Genomic DNA, 20,629 nt, shown 5'->3' with positions numbered 1-20,629 from the left:
TTCTAAACAGGAAATCACCTGGCAAAGACTTACTAGAACCTGAAAACTTCAAAAGACAGTCAAATATATCCCAGACACAATCCTGAACTTATTTAACCACTGCCTCACAGAGGGCTACTTCCCCACTGATTGGAGGTCAGCAAGAGTGAGACTCATAATAAAGAACCCAAAAAAGAAACAAGACTTTCCAGGATCCTATGGGCCGATTGCACTGCTCTCAGTGCTCAGCAAGACTTTCGAACAACTGCTCTATCAAAAAATTTAAACCCATTACATTGGTGCTCGGCTCTCCTCTCCAAATCAGTACGGTTTTAGGAGCAGACGTTCTGCAGCTGATGCTCTGGAAAACATAATAAATGAAGCACATACCTGCACCAGCAAGTATTTCCTAATCATCTCCATAGATTTTGCCGGGACGTTTGACTCGCTATGGTGGCCAAGCGTCCTCGGCAGGCTCCGGAAGGCAAACATACCCATCAACTTATACCAATACATTCAGACCTACTTAGCAAATAGAAAAGTCAACGTTGGTGCTATGTACTGCCAGGTGTCACGACCAGTCTTCAGGGGTTGCCCGCAGGGCTCTGTCCTGGGATCCCTTCTGTGGAGTTGCCTCCATAGCCAGGTGGGCGGGAGCGGCAGTGTGTAGCACACGCTTCTTGATTAGACCGGAGTTCAACCCCGTGACCACCAAATACAGAGGATGCGGAAAGGTCAGGGAATGACCACCGCATATCCTGGAGCAATATGGCTTTAGTTGCTAATGCTCCTAAAAACCAAATAACAACAACAACCTTCTGTGGAATCTGGTCCTTGATGAGTTCTCAAACTTTGACCTGAACACAACAAAAACGCAAGCCTATGCCAATGATTTGATAATGATGCTTGAGGCAAACAGCAGATCCCAAATCGAAGCAAAGGCAAATCAAGCCATCTCAACACTGTTCACTGGACCCAACCAGCTCAGAATTTTGCCGGAAAAAAGGAGTTCAATCCTCTTGAGGGGTTCTGTGGATATCAGGAGGCCCCTCCCCACAGATAAAAATCCACAGAACAACCATAAAGCTAAAAGTGGAACTAAAATATCTCGGGATAGTCCTGGATAAGAACATGTCATTCACCACATATCTCAATTACCTATGTACCAAAATCAGAATTACTCCTCTATGATTTCCAAAGTTACCAGAAGGGACTGGGGCTTGAAGAAGAGGACACTCTTCCTTTTCTACAAGGCTACTTTCATCATGGCTCTGTCATATGCCGCAGGTGTGTGGTACAACAAAGCAATCACTGCAGTAAACAGGAGAAAACTAGACACCATACAGTGCTCTATCCTCCTACTATCTCCAGAGCGTGTTGTACAGTTAGCACCCACGCGCTCCAGGTCCTCGTTGAATCCCTTCTCCTGGACCTGGAAATTGTGCGCTGTGGGCTGCTTTACCAACTGTCCAAAGGGAGAGCGGCCACCTGCATTGGCTTCACCAGTGATCCAACAAACAACACAAGTGCTGAAAAGAGGCATCTAACAACACACCTGCTGCAGACCTGTCAGGCCCAATGGTCTGACTCCTCCAAAGGAGCCATAACATGGAAATTCTTCCCAGACGTACATCGGATATACCCAAGCCAGCCTGCATGGTTCACTCCAGGCCTCCATACCACCTTTTTCCTCACAAGACATGGGTCCTTCAGGAGGAAGCTCTACGACTTCGGTCTCTCAGATTCACCGCAGTGTCACTGCAGATAGGAAGAAACCTGGGACCACCTCATACATGAATGTCCTATCTACGAAGACCTGTGCCACATCATCATGACAAAGACCCAGTTCACACTCAGGAACCAAGACCAGCTCATGTTGTCAAATGAGAACACTACTGTGCCTTCACACTCTTCGTGCAGGAGCTCTTTTCAAGACAAAAAACTCTTCCACGACTATAGAACCACCTTGTAAAGCTACCAGCATGGCTTCTCAGCAAGTCTACAAGCCCACAACAATCAGTCCAAATCCTCCAAACCCAGCCACTCTTAAGAGACAATACACTACAAGAACCATTGGAGAGAATAAGAAAAGAAAGGAAAGGGGAAAGAATAAAGTACAAGAACCAGAGGAGAGAATAAGAAAAGAAAGGAAAAGGGAAAAATGCTTTGAAAGAAAGAAAGCAAAAGATATTGACTGCGACAACCAAACCTGGATGGGATTCTGTCCCATGCCTTATCATCTTGGCGGAGCTCAATTTGAGTGCAGAAATCCCTCCCCCTGCACTAGCTATCCGTGATCCCACAGCACTTTGCTGCCAACATTCCACCTGGCGATCTGAACATTACACAAAGGATGTTCTGAATACTGTAGCTGATGGTTTATTTTTGTTTAGTTATATTTTATTGCTCAGAATGGCAGTACCATGTATAATATTATGAAGTGCTACCCCAAAAGTTATAAGAATGTGTTTAAAAAGAAAGACTTTTTTAACTTAATTTATTTTCCATCATGACTCCTTCAAAGTATTCCTCTTGGAATCTAATAACACTGAGCCCAACAAATCTGCTGCTGTTAGAAGCATATCCAAAATTTTTTGCATTATACTCTCATATATTACTACTTCCTGTGACTATTGTTGTTGAATCTTCATTCTTAAATGTCTTTCCTTCAAGCCCTCAATTTCAACCCTGAAAAAAAAGATGAAATTGAGGTTACAATTTCATCTATGTTTTTAATGTTACAGGGAGAAAAATGCTGAGTGGGTGGAGCAGGCATTTGATTGTTGTGACTGATGGTGCTTTCAATAAAACAGCATAAAGCTGTTTGTGTCATTTCATGTTTTTGAAACTGTTTTGTATTTTTTTTTTAATTAGTCATTTCAAAAATTCATAGAGCATGTATATGTTTTCATAAAAAGCTTCCCCACACTTTTTCATAAAAAGCTTCCCCTCTACTAATCTTCTTCTTCTTCTTTGGTCCTTAGCTGGCAGCTGGGGGAGGCGGTTGGCCACGCAACCAGTATGCTGCTGTAGGTGCCGCAGGGTTTCGGACTTGCTCTGTGATGTTCTTCCATACCTTACGATCCATGGCTTCAGTCCTGGCCTGGTTAAGGTCGAGACGTCGGCTCTTCAAGTCATCTTCCACTTGCTTGGCCCACGTTTTCCTAGGCGTGGTCCGTTGGATGCTCCATTGGGTGGGTCGTTGTCTCCAAAGGAGTGTGGATGGTATTCTGTTCGTGCCCATTCTACATACGTGGCCAAACCATCTGAGCCTTCGCTTCTGGATTTGGTCGGCAATGGTTGGTTGCTGTTGGCATCTGGCGCGGATGGTATCATTAGTGATGCGGTCGCGAAGAGAGATGCCCAAGATCTGCCGCAGGCATCGCATTTGGAATACCTCAAGTTTGTTCAAATCTAACTTGAGACAAATCCATGTTTCCGATCCGTAAAGAAGAATGGGCAGGATCAAAGTCCGGAAGAGTCGGATTTTAGTCTTTGTGGAAATGTTGGTCCTCTTCCACAGACACCATTTGAGCGAGGCGAACGCAGTGGCCGCCTGTCCAATTCTGCTGTGGATTTCCATGGTGGATGCAACTTTCTTCTCCTGGACCAGCGACCCAAGATATTTAAAGTCCTGCACTTGCTCGATCTGGACGCCTTCGAGATAGATGGTGGCTTGCGACCCATCTGTTGTCAGGGCCTTTGTCTTACCAGCATTGATCTTCAAACCGTATGGCCAGGCAATGCGGGCAATGTCGTAGAGGATGTCCGTGGCTTCAGCGTCGTTACCGGCAAGGATAGCACTATCATCAGCAAACATCAGGTCAGTCACATAGTGATCCTTGTCATATTGTATGCCCTGTCTGTTTCTGAATGCTTGCCTCATAATGGCGTCAACCACGATGTCGAAAAGCAACGGGGAGGCTACATCCCCTTGGCGGACTCCAGTTTGGATGGTAAATTCCTCTGATAAATCGTTCTGGATGCGCACCTGGCTGGTTAAACCGTTGTATGCAGTTCGGAGGAGTGTGATGACTTTTCGAGGTACATGTTCAACCTCTAGTAGTTTCCATAAGGCAGGCCGGTGGACACAGTCGAAAGCAGACTTAAAGTCAATGAAAACAATGACAGTTCGCTGTCCACACCGGATCCTCTCCTCCATCAGCTGATGAATGGCAAAGATTTGATCACAGCATCCTCGCCCGGGTCTAAATCCTGCCTGTTCTTCTCGACTGGTTTGCTCGCGATGTTTTTGCAGTCTTGACTGGATGATCTTCATAAAGACCTTTCCGATGATGGAAAGGAGGCTGATGCCACGGTAGTTCTTGCAGTCCCGGTTATCACCTTTCTTGTGGATCGGTACGATAATGGCTTTCCTCCATGTTAACGGAATTTGTTCAGTGCACCAGATGGTTTTGAGGAGTGAGTGTAGTCGGCGAAGCAGTACATCTCCCCCGGCTTTGATCGCTTCTGTGGTGACTTGGTCCACTCCTGGTGCCCTGCCATGCTTCAGGGATTGTATGGCTGCTTTCACTTCTTCTACTGTAGGCTCAACATCGACCATGGAGACCTCAGGGGGGTCGATCGAGAGTGCTGTTGCTGGCGGTCCCTGAGGTGGGTCGTGATTATACAAAGCTTTGAAGAATTCACTCCACCGTTGCAGGCGTTCGGATGGTGATCGCACGAAGGTCCCATCAGCATTCTTGATGTTGTCACTAGTCAATTTGGTCTTTCCACTCAGACATCTGAGGGTGCGGTAGAGAGTGCGGTACTCGTTTTTGGATGCCGCCACTTCAAGATCGTCTGCCACTTGGTTCCAGTATGCTTCTCTTTCCGCTGTCATTCTTTGTCGGACTTCTCGGTTTAGCTGCCGGTACCGTTCAAAGTCGACCAACTTTGCCTGTTTCCGTTTGTCCACGAGGTCGAGGCACTCGTCTGATATCCATGGTTGCGTTCGACGTCGGGCAGGTGGACATAGGGGCTTGGCACATTCCAGGATGGCATCAGAGATCTGCTTTTCTTCTTCATTTATATCCTCGGGCACGGCCAGCATCTCGAAGCGGTTGGATAGGGCGATCTGATATGCCTGTTTGTTGGCAGCATTCATTAGCTGCCTCCAGTCCAGCTTGGCTGACCGAGATGATCTTTTTGCATGCCGTAATTTGAGCTGCACCTTAGCCCGGATGAGGTAGTGATCAGATCCGCAATCAGGTCCCCTCATGGCACGAACGTCCATGAGTGATGAGCGAAATCTGGCATTGATCAAAATGTAGTCCAGGATTGCTGAGTCCTTGCCAGATGGATTTCGCCATGTAAGTTGATGTTTTTGAGGGTGCTGGAAATGGCTGTTTCCAATGATCAGGTTGTTAGATGCGGCAAAGGACAACAAACGTAAGCCGTTGTCATTGATCTTCCCATGGCCAAACTTGCCCATTGTTGTTTCCCAACCAGATCTGTCCACGCCAATATGGGCATTAAAGTCCCCTGTGAGGATGATCACTTCTGTCTGCAGAATTGAATCCAGCGTATGTTGGAGCTGGTTGTAGAAGTCATTCTTGGTCGGGTCCAGGCTAGTCTCAGTTGGCGCATAGGCGGAGATAATATGGGTCTTGATGGTGCCCTTGACAGTAAGGACTGCCAGGCGGTCCGATATTGGTTGGAAAGCGATCACACTACTGGTGGCCTGAGCATCGACCATAAAGCCCACTCCTGCTTCTCATTTCTCACCACCAGAATAGAATAGCATAACCGCTTCATTAGGTGCTGGTGGTTGGATGATCATCGTTCCAGACCCGGTGAGCCTTAATTCGGATAATGCCGCGATTGATATCTTGCACCTAAGTAGTTCTTGGGCAATGATTTCCTTTTGTCCAACGTGGTGCCCCGTTCGAACATTCCATTCGCCAATGTTAATTGTCCTTTTTGGCGTAGTAAGCTTATTGCTGTGGCCAGTGATCCACTTCACACCAGCACCCTGGGTCCCCAGTGCTGGCGCATCGGCTACCCCGGATGCGGTAACATTGTTATAACAGCTTGTTCTGTGGCCAGTGGTCCACTTCACACCAGTACCCTGGGTCCCCAGTGCTGGCGCATCGGCTACCCCGGATGCAGTAACATTGTTGTAAGAGCTTGTTCCGAATTTCATGCGGTTTCTTGCCTAGTTTCCCCGGTTTCCCGGTTCTGGTCATTTCGGCAGGATGACCACCCTCCTCCTTTCGCAGCCGGGCTTGGGACCGTCCATGGCGGAGTTCTCTACTAATGCAATATATAATAGTATGTGATGAACAAAACTACTATGCCTGTATCACCACTAACTAGAAATATTCATGTTGTCATTATATGACCAGTCTCGTAATTTTTGAGTGACACTTTATGTATAGTATTTTTTAACATTCCTTTCATGTAGGAGGACTCCTGTATGCAGTTTGTGGACCTTCATTGTATAAAGATCATCAAGTGAAAGCGTTTGTTTTCAATATCACTAACCAAGAATTGCTTGCAATTTTTTCCCCAAAAGATGAAGTAAGTAAAAATTTATTATAGCAACGAAATGCATTTTAAGATAAGATTAATATAATTACTCATTTTTAGCTGTAGCTGGAATAAGTGGATAAGTGGTGTGGGTTTTTTTTTCCTAATATAATATGAACATTTAATGGCATTTCTTAAACATTATGTGGCAAAACTTAATTTAAATTGGTTTATATAACAAACAATGAATTTTATAGCCCTGAGGCCTTCTTTCCATTCAGTTTGACTTAAATTGTAGGGAAGGTCATGGAAGCAGTATTAAAAATATATTACAGAATCATCTAGATAGGAATTTTCGAGTGCATACAACATGGGTTTGATAATTTGATAAACTGCTACGACAGCATGAGTTTGATGCAGGAAATAACTTTGACATTATTTGGGCAAATCTTTTGACTACTGCCTGTGATCCTTGAAACATAGAGGGATCACAGTCAAGCTTCTTAATTGCAAACAGATGTATAGCAGGAGACAAATGGTTGTAAATAATGGTATATTACTTTTCAGAATAAGCTTTTCCTAACAGCTTAGTTACTTGGGCTACTCCTGTTCTTGATTTTCTTCAGTTGATGTAAGAATAAAAGATAGGCAGTTGAGGTATTGCTCAAAACATCAAAGGCAGATATTGTGGGGATTTCAGAGACGTGGTGTCACACAGATATAAGAAATGCAGAACTGGAATTTGGGGAGTACAATGTCTACAGAAAGGATAGACAGGATAGGAAGGGAGGAGGGGTTATGCTATTAGTTAAAAAACACATAAAATCCAAGGAAGTGAAGCCAGTCGACATCGCTGGACAGTGCAGTGTCGAGTCAGTTTGGTGTGACATAAGCATTGGGAGATCAAAATTGAGAGTAGGAGTGTGCTATAGGCCTAATGACTCTGATGAGTATAATAAGAAACTGTTCGGAGAAATAGAGTGGGCCAGTAAATCAGAGAGTCTTATAATGGGGGATTTTAATTTCCCAGATATTGACTGGAATTTGGGGGCTGGTCACTCACACAGTAGCAAGGCTTTTGTGGATTTATTGGATGATTGTTTTCTACATCAGCATGTTCGGGAGGCAACTAGAGGGAGTAATACTCTTGATTTGATTATCAGTAGTGATTCTTCATGCATTAAGAATCTGCACATAAATGAACCACTTGGTGGCAGTGATCACAGTGTGCTGAAGTGGGAGTTACTCAAAGAGGTAACTACCATTAGGGGTAAAGGGAAGGGGTATTGCTTTCGTAAAGGCGACTACAATGGACTGAGACAGTATTTAAATTCTATACAGTGGGATCAACTGATGATATTACCAACAGCAAATTCAAAATGGGAAGCATTCAAAGAACTTATTGTGGAAGCTACTAGGCTTTACATACCAACTAAGAAATATTGTTCAAGGTTTAGGCCTAAATGGTTGTCAGATGAACTAATGAGGCATATGGCAGAGAAGAAAAATGCATGGGATACATACAAATTAACACGTGACACGGACGCCTATGATAGATACAAGTTGATCTGTAACCAAGTTACAAAGGAGGTTAGGCAGGCGAAGGCAGATTACGAGAGATCCTTGGCAAGGGATGCGAAGAAAAACAGCAAAGAGTTCTTTACTTATGTAAACTCTAGAAGGAAGGGGATGAATCAGATTGGTCCACTTGAGATCGATGGGTCAACTGTTGATGACCCTGCTCGGGTAGCTAACAAACTAAATGAATATTTTGCATCGACATTCACACATGAGGAGTTATTCAGCGAGGGGAATGCCAGAGGTGTATTCAACTCTAGCAGTAAGCTAGAGAATCTTGTAATAACTGAGAGCAAAGTGGAGGAGAAATTGTTGAAGATAAACACAAGAAAGGCACCTGGGGTGGATGGGATCTATCCAGTTATATTAAAGGAGGCAGCAAAGGAGGTAAGCAAACCCTTAGCCATAATTATGAGAGCTTCCTTGGACTCAGGGGAGGTACCCATTGACTGGAGATGTGCAAATGTGACCCCAATTCACAAAGGGGGATCAAAGGCTGACACAAGTAATTATAGACCTGTGAGTTTAACTTCTGTTCCTGGAAAATTAATGGAGGCACTGGTGAAAGAAGCACTGCAGGATCATCTAGACAAGACTTCAGTTATAGCTAGGACACAGCATGGTTTTGTTAAGGGGAAGTCTTGCCTGACCAATTTGATTGGATACTATGATGCAGTCACAAAAGAACTGGATGCAGGGAATAACTTTGATATTATATACTTGGATCTTAGAAAGGCTTTTGATACTGTTGCACATGGAAGACTGCTGCACAAATTGGAGCAGTGTGGCATTGGAGGCAAGTTGCTGCTATGGATAAAGGGGTGGTTGAGGGGGAGAAGACAGAGAGTGGTAATCAATGGACACTGCTCATCGTGGACTAATGTTATTAGTGGAGTCCCTCAGGGTTCAGTATTGGGGCCTTTATTGTTTTCTGTATTTATAAATGATATTGATGATGGTATATCAGGCTTAATGTCCAAGTTTGCAGACGATACGAAGGTTGGCAGGGTTGTCAAGGACACTACTGACACTATGCTGCTGCAACAGGATTTGGAAAGGTTGAGCAGATGGGCTTCGAGGTGGCAAATTAAGTTTAACATTGACAAATGTAAAGTACTACATATGGGAAACAGCAACCCCAGAGCAACGTATCAACTCTGTGGTACTACACTGACAGTGGTAGAGAATGAAAGGGACCTGGGGGTGGTGGTGCAGGCAGATATGAAGTTCTCTGAGCAGTGCAGACGAGCTGCAAGAGTAGCTCATGGTGTATTGTCAATGATATATAGGAATTTTTCTAGCAGGGATAAGGAGGTGATTATTCCCTTGTATAAGGCAATGGTCAGGCCACACCTAGAGTACTGTATACAGGCCTGGAGGCCTCATTTCAGGAAGGATGTAGAGCTGCTGGAACGAGTACAGAGAAGGGCAACTAGATTGGTGAATGGGACAAAGGGGTTCTCTTACGAAGAAAGGCTTAAGTTTTGCAAATTACAGTGTCTGGAAACTAGGCACCAGCGGGGTGATCTGATAGAGGTGTACAAAGCCTTGAATGGTTTGAGCATGCTCAATGCTGATGGGATTCTTCCTCTAGCTCAGAAAAATCACCTGAGAGGGCATAAATTCAAATTGAGGAAAGACAGATGTAGGATAGATGTGCGGAAATTTGCCTTTAGCCAGCGGGTGGTTGGTGGGTGGAACAGACTTCCATCCCTTGTCGTGGAAGTTGATAGCCTAAATAAGTTTAAGGCTCAGCTGGACAGGTATTTCGAACGAACAGAGGGGTGAAGTGGAAGTGGTTATTTTTATTTATTTATGTCACTTTTTTTTTTTTTTTTTTTTTGGCTGATGCTGCATAAGCTTGCTTTCTTGCATCAAATGCCTCTACTAATGCTAATGCTAAAACTATAAATTAGCATTTCCCCACTCCCCACAGATTTGCAAAATACCTCAATGTCCCTGGTATATCATAGACAAAACCTCATGAGCTGTCCTAACAGCCTGTCTGTATTGCTTAGAGGACTTCCGGCTGCATAAATACCCCCAGGTCTTTTTGATTTTCTATTACCCTGAGTACCACACTGTTGGTATGTTAATACCACACTGTTGGTATGTTAATAATCTGGAATTACTACAGCATATATGCAGTACTTTGCATTTGTCAGTGTTAAACCTCAACTGCCATTTCTCAGCCCTCATGCCTAATTTTTTAAAATCTTGTTGCAGCAGCTTACCCTGATTACTGTCATTAACCACCTTGCCAACCTTTGTATCATCTGCAAACTTAGACATTAAGCCTTATGTATCTTCATCAGTTTGAGATGCCTATAAATTATCAGGTGAGACAGAAGCCTTTGGTAGATATAAACTAGTCTGCAATCAGTCACAAAGGAGGTTAGGCAAGCCAAGGCAGATTATGAGAAATTTTTGACAAAGGATGCAAAGAAAATGGCAAAGACTTTTGTACTTATGAAAACACTAGAGGGAAGGGGGATACATTAGTGTACTTGATATCGACGGTTTAACTGTTTATAATCCTGCTCAGGTTGCTGACAAACTGATAGATATTTTGCATCTACATTCACACAAGAATTATTTAGGGTTTAGGAAAAATCGACACCAGAAGTTTACCAAACTCTAACAGAGAGCTAAATGATTTTGTAATAAAGAGAGGAAAGTGGAAGAGAAATTGTTGAAGTTAAACATGAAAAAGTCACTTGGGATGGATGGGATCTATCCAATTATATTAAGGAAGGCAGAAAAGGAAGTAAGCAAACCCTTAGCCATAATTATGAGAGCATCTATGGATTCACCAAAGGTTCCTGTTACTGGAGAAGTGCAAATGTATTCACAAATTACAAAGGGGAATCAAAGGGTAATATGAGTAGTTACAGGTCTGTTAGCGTAACTTCTGCTCCAGAAAAAAATAATGGAGTTGCTGGTTAAAGAAGTAATGCAGAACCATCTAGAGAGGAGTGCAGTTGTACTTTAGTAACCCTCAAGATCTTATTTGACCAGTTTGACTGGATACTATGATGCAGTAACAAAGAAACTGGATACACAAAATAATATTGATACCATATACATGTATTTCAGAAAAGCTTTTGATACTGTTGCACATAAAAGACTTCTGTACAAATTGGAGCTTTATGGCATTAAGGGCAAGTTACTCCTATGGATAAAGGGATGATTGAGTGGGAGTAGACAGAGAGTGGTTATTTCCAGGACACTGCTCATCATGGGTTAATGCTATTAGTGGTGTCCCGCAGGGTTCGGTACTAGGCCCATTATTGTTTTCTGTATTTATTAATGACATTGAAAGTATATTAGGCTTAAGGTCTAAGCTTGCAGATGATACATAAGTTAGCAGGGTGGTTAATGACATCAATGAAGGTATGCTGCTGCAACAAGATCTAGAAATATTAGGCAGATGGGCTAAGAAATGGCAATTAAAGTTTAATGTTGAAAAATTCAAGGTACTGCACAGAGGTAGCAGTAATCCCAGAGTAATGTACCAGCTGTGTAGTACTACATTCAGGGTAGTGGAAATTGAAGAGGACTTGGAAGTAATTGTGCAGTCAGATATGAAATTCTCTGAGCAGTGCACTCAGACTGCTGGTGCGGCTCATGAGATTTTGTCAATGTTATACTGGAGTTTTGCTAGCAGGGATAACAAGGTGGTTATTCCATTGTATAAGGCAATGGTCAGGACACATTTTGAGTACTACATGTAGCTCTGAAGGCTTTATTTTAGGAAGGATGTAAAACTGCTGGAAAGGGTACAAAGAAGGGCAATGAGATTGGCGAGGGGGAACAATAGTAAAAAATATGCTCTTACCAAGAAAGGCTTGATCTTTGCAAATTGCAACAAGACTAGGCACCTGTGAGTTATTCTGACTTGAGGTGTTTAAGGCTTTGAATGGTTTAAGCAAATTCAGTGCTGATGGGATTCTTCCTCTTGCTCAGACTATGCACATGATGGGATATAAATTTAGATTCAGGAAGGATGGTTGTAGAACAGATATGCAGAAATTTGCCTTCGGTGAACCAGTAGTTGATTGCTTGATCAAACTTCCGTTCATTTTGTAGAAGCAGATGATTTGAATAAATTCAAGGAAGGACTTAAACTGTTGAAGGGATGGATAGGTGAAAGTGGATTTTTTTTTTTTTTTTTTTTTTGGCTGATGCTGTATATGCTTGCTTTCTTGCATCATTTACCTCTACTAATACTAATATCATTAATAAATATAGAAAACAATGAGCCAGCACTGAAACCTTCATTGGTAACATTAGTCCATGAAGAGCAGTTTCCATTAATAACCATACTCTGTCTTCTCCCACTCAACCATTCCTTTATCCAGAGCAGTAACTTTTCCTTAATGACACAGTGCTTCAATTTGTACAGCAGTCATTTGTATGTAACAGTATCAAAAGCCTACCTAAAATCCAAGTATATGATATAAAAATAATTTTTTGCATCTAGTTCCTTTTTTTACTGCATCATAATAACCAATTGGATTGGTCAGACACGGTCATCTCTTAAAAAACTAGTATAATTGCATTCCTGTCTAGATGATCCTGTATTACTTCTTTTACCAGAGACTCCATTCTTTTCCCCGGAACAGAAGTTAAACTAATAGGTCTATAATAACTCATGTTTCCTTTTGATTCACCTTGTGAATTGATGATACATTTGCATATCTCCAATCCCCAGGAACCTCCTTTGAATCCAGAGATGCACTCATAATTATGGCTCGGGGTTTGCTTACCTCCTTTGTGATTCTCATAATATAATTGGATAGATCTCATCCACCCCATGCATCTTTTTTTATCTAGGTTTAACAATTTCTTTTCCACTTTCCTCTCAGTTATCACAAAATTATTTAACTCCCTATTAGATTTTGATAAACTCTGGAATTCCCCTCAATAAAAACATGTGTGAATATAGATGCAAAATACCTATTCAGTTTGTCACCTACATGGTCAAAATCACCATCATCAAAAGGACCAATATGATTCACACCTTCCTTCTACTGTTAATATATACTGTTACTGTTAATATATCTGTTAATATATCCTTGGCATTCTTTGCTAGAGACTTTTTTGTAATCTGCCTTAGCTTGCCTAACCTTCTTTACAGAAGGTTAGGCAATAATTAATCATTACAGATTAATTTATATCTACCATTGACTTCTGTATCACCTGATAACTCATATTAATCCCATGCATTTTTCTTCCCTGCAATGTGCCTCAGTGGTTCATCTGACATCCATTTAAACCCAAGCTTCGAATGGTATTTGGTAAGAAAAGCCTAGTAGCTTCTGTGATTACTTCCCTGAATGCCTCCCATTTAGAATTAGCTGTTGTTAACATCACCAGACTGCCACTATATACAGTCGAAGCTCTTTATAGCGACCCTCTTTTTAACTTTGTGTGTGGTTGGTCCCAGCCAATTTCTCATTAACCTAATGCTGTTTTACGTTCAGTAACAACCTTGAAAATAAAAGGATTTCTCTATAATGACCATAAATTTCTACTTTTTGAAATGAATGAAATGAACATCAGCTAGATGTTCATTTCATTAGTTAGAGTGTATGTTTATTGGTATGGCTTCAAGAAAGCAGAACCTAGTGATGATCAACCAGGATATTCATAAAGCATTTGACACCACATGGCATCATGGTATCATTAAAGATATACATCAGTTAGGACTGAGAGGCTACCTTCCTTTAATAATTCAGAACTTTTTAAAATAAGCACATTTCAAGTCCGATATCAAAACATGCTGTCAGCATCTCACATTAAAGAAGAGGGTGTCCCACAGGGTTCCACATTGAGTCCAACCCTATTTACAATTAGGATCAACAATATATTGGAAGATCTTTCAAAAATGATTGAAGTATACATGTATGCTGGGCCTTGAGGTTGTCACAGACATTCTCTCAGATATGCCAGTCAAGCTGTACTTGCTACCTGGGAGTGTAAAACGCTGATGGAACTGATATCCGGGTGACACTCAAGTCAAGTGGACCCAATTTCGGCGAAGTCCGGATGGTCTATGATAGCCAAATTCTCTGCTTGCACCTTCATGATGGTAGGACTGTTAGTAATCCTGGGTGTAACCTTCATGCACAAGTACATTGTCGGTGACCACCCAGGTGAGAACCAACGTAAGCAGGGGGTCAAGGTGTGGTGCCCACACCACATGGAGGAATGCTGCCCCTCATTCTTACCAGGCAGTACTAGGTCCGGTGCAATACCACCACTTTGCTTATTGGAGGCTTGAAGTGGTGGCACCCATGTTTAGTCCCTAGAGCTAAGTTCCGGTCAACCCTTCCTTATCTCTTCCATCATGCAGTATGATTGATGACTTTTGAGGTTATGATGAACATCGTGGCGAGATTTAATATCCCTTACATTTCGAGGGTACAGCTATAAAACGGTGTTCGCAGGCTGGCCACTAGTTAGTACACCGGACCGAACCTATTGGTAATTCTCTAGGAGGCTTCTGGATCAGCTAGTGTATAATCTTGCTACCTCTACTCTGCCAGATAGTGACTAGTGAGTCCAAGTAGAGTGTATGCGGGGAGCATTGTAGAGGCCACATTATGTCAAGGATTTGGGTATATTCTTACCATGTGTACACCATATCCAAAAATTTCATTACTTCATATAGCATATCTCCCTCACTTTTTATTTCTATTGAATACACCATGAATAGTCAAACTAATAGAGTAAGCTTATCTGAGAAAAGATCTAAACCTCTCAAACTCTTCCTAGTTCATTTCACAAATATACGTGGTCTCAATTCTAATCTCAACAAGGTCCATTTCCACTTGTAGTCTGCCTAACCCCATGTACTTTTTCTGACAGAATCCCAGTTATCAGTTGATTCAACTACTACTAACCTCAGTTGCCCAAATTATTCGCTGTATGATTCCTTTTGCATCAAAGGTGGTACTTGTGCATATATCCATTCTGATATTCACTGTCGGAGACTTGGCAATTTGGAATCTCCTCTCTTCGATCTTCTCTGGCTTAAAATCTCTCTACCTCATTGTGTCAAATGCATCTGTTGTCTCTACTGTTCTCCCAACTCCACTAATCACTTAGAGCTCTTTGACTTCCTCTCTTTGCAACGGCGCCTCCGTAGCCAGGTAGGAAGAAGCAGCAGTGCGTAGCACACGCTTCTTGATTAGACTAGGGTTCGAGCCCGTCACCACCAAATACGGGGAATGCGGAAAGGTCAGGGAATGACCACCACATATTCCCAGAGCAATATGGCCTTAGTTGCTAATGCTCCTAAAAAAACCAAATAAATAAATCTCTTTGCAACTTGACTTTCTCCAGTCCAACTTTCCTAACAGTGAGGTAATTTTCCTTGGTGATTTTAATGTTCACAACTCCAGCTGGCTTCCATTTTCTAGTCACACCAACCCAGCTAGTCGAGATGCTGAGGCTTTTGCAATTACTAATGACCTTGCACAGATTGTTCATTTACCTACAAGAATACAGGACAATCCTAATCATGCAGCCAACATGCTTGATGTTTTTCTCACAAACAACCCTTCTAAGTTGTTGTTGTTGTTATTTTGGTTTTTAGGAGCATTAGCAACTAAGGCCATATTGCTCCGGGATATGCGGTGGTCATTCCTGATCTTTCCGCATCCTCCGTATGTGGTGGTGACGGGCTTGAACCCCGGTCTAATCAAGAAGCGTGTGCTACGCACTGCTGCTCCTTCCCACCTAGCTACGGAGGCGCCCTCTTCTAAGTACATGGTCGAAGTGAGTGGTCCTTTCGGCACTTCAGATCACAACTTGGTGATTGTCTCTTCTCCAATGGAGCCTTTATCTCATGGCTATTCCCAACCCTTTTGTTGTTTGGCATTACAAGAATGCAAAATGGGATTACCTGCGAGATTTCTTTTCTTCTTTTCCTTGGTTGGATTACTGTTTCAAAACTTGTGATATCAACATTTGCTCAGATCGTGTCAGTAAAATTATTCGTGACGGAATGGAATCCTTTATCCCATACTCTACTTTAAAATCTCATCCTTTATCTAAACCTTGGTTTTCCAATAAATGTGCTAAGGCTGTTCAAGAGAAGAATGTTGCATATTGTAATTGGCTTGTTTCTAATTCTTCAGTTTAATTTTCTGCCTACACCAAAGCTCGCAACAATTGTAAAGCAGTTATTAATCAGTCCAAACTAGAGTTTGAACAGGCTAAGAGTAGAAAACTTGCTTCTTGCCCTAATGTTAGTCAATCATTCTAGTCTCCTGCCAAAGCTATTGGCTGCAACTTTTGCCCATCTCTGCGCCCACCTCTGTCCAAACCAGATGGTTCTGTAGTCACTTCAGCCAAGGATAAAGCTGACCTGCTAGCATCCCATTTTTCTTCAAACTCATGTATTAATGATCTTGGTAAAACACCTCCCACCATTCCCAACACACTCCATTCAATGCCTACTGTGGTCTTCCGTCAAAGGAGGTGATTATTCCCTTGTATAAGGCAATGGTCAGGCCACACCTAGAGTACTGTATACAGGCCTGGAGGCCTCATTTCAGGAAGGATGTAGAGCTGCTGGAACGAGTACAGAGAAGGGCAACTAGATTGGTGAATGGGACAAAGGGGTTCTCTTACGAAGAAAGGCTTAAGTTTTGCAAATTACAGTGTCTGGAAACTAGGCACCAGCGGGGTGATCTGATAGAGGTGTACAAAGCCTTGAATGGTTTGAGCATGCTCAATGCTGATGGGATTCTTCCTCTAGCTCAGAAAAATCACCTGAGAGGGCATAAATTCAAATTGAGGAAAGACAGATGTAGGATGGATGTGCGGAAGTTTGCCTTTAGCCAGCGGGTGGTTGGTGGGTGGAACAGACTTCCATCCCTTGTCGTGGAAGTTGATAGCCTAAATAAGTTTAAGGCTCAGCTGGACAGGTATTTCGAACGAACAGAGGGGTGAAGTGGAAGTGGTTATTTTTATTTATTTATGTTATTTTTTTTTTTTTTTTTTTTGGCTGATGCTGCATAAGCTTGCTTTCTTGCATCAAATGCCTCTACTAATGCTAATGCTAATGCTAAAAGGATGTCATAAGGATTTTGTTGAATCTTGATGCTAAGAAAGCTCCAGGTCTTGATGGTATTTCTCAACTTTTTCTCAAAACCTGTGCTCCTGAACTTACTCCTATTCTTTGCCGCCTTTTTTCACTTTCTTATTCCAAAGGTGTTTTTCCTTCTGCTTGGAAATTTGCTCATATCCAGCCAGTTCTAAAAAGGGTGAATCCCTCCCATCCAATTATCGTCCCATTGCAGTTACTTCTACTCTTTCTAAAGTAATGAAGAAATCAATTAACCACCAAATCTTAAACTACCTAGAAACCTTCCGTCTGATCAACGATCACCAGGCCGACTGGGCTAGCCAGGTGGGTAAAGTGCTTGCCTGGCAACCCAAAGGTCGCGGGTTCGAATCCCGCCTTGGGCTTGGATCAGAGTAAAAAATGCGAAAACCTTTGGGATGTGCATTATGGCCACAGAAGCCGATGCGCCAACAACTAACAAAAAAAAAAAAAAAAAAAACGATTGCCAGTATGGATTCTGTCAGTGTTGATCCACTGGTGATATTCTAGCTTATGATACCCATTTATGGACTAATTCAATGGAGTGGTTCGGTGAAACACAAGTAGTTGCTCTTGATATCTCAAAGGCTTTCAATCATGTTTAGACCTTCCAACTGTTTTTGTAATTGGTTATCCAGTTTTCTCTCTGATCGTTCACTGAGTGTGATGGTAGATGGCTCTCTGTCTTCTAACTTCTCCACTAATGCCGGTGCCCCCAAGGTTCAGTTCTTTCTCCCACTCTTTTCCTCTTGTATATTAATGACCTTCTTCCATTGACTGGAAATCCTATCCATAGTTTTGCCGATGATAGCACATTGCATTCTACTTTCCATTTTGAGAAACCTTGCCCTGCTCAATCAGCTTCAACTTCTCGAAAATGTGCTTCCAATTCCTTAAATGCCAATCTTCGGGTAATTCTCCAGTGGGGCAAACACAGCTTAGTTGATTTCAACCCTTCGAAAACTCAGTCTTGTCTTATATGTTGCAAAATGGATTCTTCTGCTCCTATGCTTATCTTTAGTGACACTCCAATTTCTAGGCATTTCTAGGCAAAATAATATATCTCTTTTGGGGATTACCCTGACTACTAATCTCTCTTGGCACAAGCACATTACAAATATTGCTTCCTCTGCATGTAAAAAACTTGTTTTTCTCTTTCGCTCTCGCCGTTACTTTTCTTCCAAACAACTGCTCACTCTGTATAAATCGCAAATCCGCCCTGCCATGGAATATTATTCCCCCATCTGAGGGTGGTGCCCCCAAAACCTCTCTCAGGCTTCTTGATTCCGTTCAGAAGTGGGCAGTTAGGTTAATTAATGATTCATCTCTAACAGTCTCTCCACTCGCTGTCTCATAGACATACTGTTTCTGCTGCATGCTTCTTCTACAGATACTTCCACGGGCACTGTTCTTCTGAATTGTCTTCTTTAATTCCCGCTTTCTCTTTTTCAAAACAGTCCAAACACATGCCGCCACCAGCGAGCATCCATTTACTGTCCAACTTCACACCCACAGAACCAACTTTTCATCTTCCTTGTTTATTCATTCAACTGCCGCTTTCTGGAACAGCCTTCCTTCATACGTATTTCCTGAAAATTACAGTCTACAGAAGTTCAAGTCGAATGTCAACAAATAACTTCTTTCGTCTTCTCAATCTCCAACCCAAGCACAGTACTAAGTACTATAGGTTCTAATACCTCTCGTTTTTGGGGTTTACATAAAAAAAAAATGCTGATAACCTCACTATATCCTGCCAATCTCCAAGTATGAATACTATCGAAAGACAGCTACAAATTGCTCTAGCCAGAATTAAATCCTGGACCTTACGCAATGGATGCCATCGCACTGAACAGAAACCACTACTACTACTCATGTCTGAAAACTTCATTCACTTCATCCTGATTCAGAGCTAAAGATAAATAACATGTCACTTCTTCTTGCTCACACTGTCCGATTTCTTGGCCTGATACTATATAGGAAACTGAACTTTCTAGCACGTGTGGCCTATCTTCGAACTATCTGTTTGAAGAAGTTGAATATTCTTCGCTGTGTGTCATCCTTGTCATGGGACACTGATTGATATACTCTTATCCATCTTTATAGAGCTCTCATCACGTCTCACTTGGACTATGGTTCTCCAGTGTATGACTCTGCAAGAAAAAGTACTTTAGAGCAATTAAACACCATCCAGCACAGGACTCTGAGAGCTCTAGGGGCTTTCAGAAGCTCCTCAGTTCAGAATCTTTACATTGAAACCTATAAACCTCCCTTACATCTTCGCAGAAAATCATTACTTCTGCATTGGAGATGTCTATTGAAAACTGAATGGGAGTCATTTTACAATAGTAAACCAAATGAAAACCAACCTGCTCCACTTAGATTTAAGGAACTGACTCAATCATGGAATATAGAAATCAGTAATATATTTCAGGACATACCACCACCACCAGATCCACCCAGGACAAATATCTGTGCAATATATGATGACTGTTTTCAACTGTGGGGAAAGAACACCTTATCTCCCCACAATATCACACAGTTACATGCAGCTTACCCTCTTTCTCATTCAGAGGCTGTGAAATCTTTACAGATGGATCAAAAACTGAGACCCAAGTAGGTGCTGTGGTTATATTCCCATCATTCACCACTTCTGTCTCATTACCATTAGAATGCAGTATTTTCACTGCTGAGCTTTATGCTATAAACTTAGCTCTGGATCACATTATTGAACATCTAATTCCATCTGCTTTAATATACACTGACTCACTCAGTGCTGTCTCTGCTATAAATAGTAATACCAACTCCTCTCACCCTGTAATAAAAAAGATCCATTTGAAATTACTTGCCTGTAATGAGTCAAACCAAACTGTGACATTCTGATGGATCCTGGGGCATTCTGGGATAGCAGGAAATGAAAAGGCAGATCTTGCAGCCAAACAACCAGAAACTTCTATTTTACAGACTTGTCAAGTTCCATATACTGATTTCAAACCCATCATCTGTAAAGCATGTTACAATAGCTGGTCAATAATCTGGAGAGGTTATCCAGGTCACAAACTTTATTGAATAAAACCAGATCCAAAGCTGTGGCTCTCCAGCTTTCAGAAAAGCAGACAAGAAGAAGTAATTCTAGGAAGGCTAAGGATTGAGAATACTTGCCTCCCATGCCTCTATCTATTAATGAATGACAGGCTCCTCAATACACATCATGTCATGTGCAACTGGCTATTTGTCATTTATTAGTGGACTGTCCTCACCTTCTCAATATCCACTCAAACAGCTTTAAATCATGTGCTAATGTACAGTCTTCACTAACATTAATGCATATTAAACCAAACTGTTTGCCTTCCTAAATAACATAGGAATATACCATAAAATATAAGAGGTATTACAATAAAGTTAGTATTTCCTGTTAATTATTAGAAAGGCACAATATGGCCCTAGCAGCCTATGTGTCATTAAATCTCATCACAACAACAACAT

At 42.0% G+C, this 20,629-nt stretch overlaps 1 protein-coding gene across 3 annotated transcripts in view; it reads left to right on the top strand.

Moving 5' to 3' along the window:
- Nucleotides 1–20,629, top strand: part of LOC150086985 (peptidyl-glycine alpha-amidating monooxygenase B-like) — a 627,331-nt gene that overhangs the window by 544,280 nt on the left and 62,422 nt on the right. For all 3 annotated transcript variants that reach the window (XM_090372880.1, XM_090372878.1, XM_090372879.1), the window contains one exon: nucleotides 6,386–6,501. In XM_090372880.1, the coding sequence (XP_090229006.1) occupies nucleotides 6,386–6,501 (116 nt within the window). The remainder of the gene's footprint in view (nucleotides 1–6,385; nucleotides 6,502–20,629) is intronic.

Source organism: Mastigoproctus giganteus, chromosome 4 (genome assembly GCF_048544385.1).
Source record: "Mastigoproctus giganteus isolate SK-2022 chromosome 4, ASM4854438v1, whole genome shotgun sequence".
NCBI classification, from domain to species: domain Eukaryota; kingdom Metazoa; phylum Arthropoda; class Arachnida; order Uropygi; family Thelyphonidae; genus Mastigoproctus; species Mastigoproctus giganteus.
This window is presented reverse-complemented; position numbering and strand designations above follow the sequence as displayed.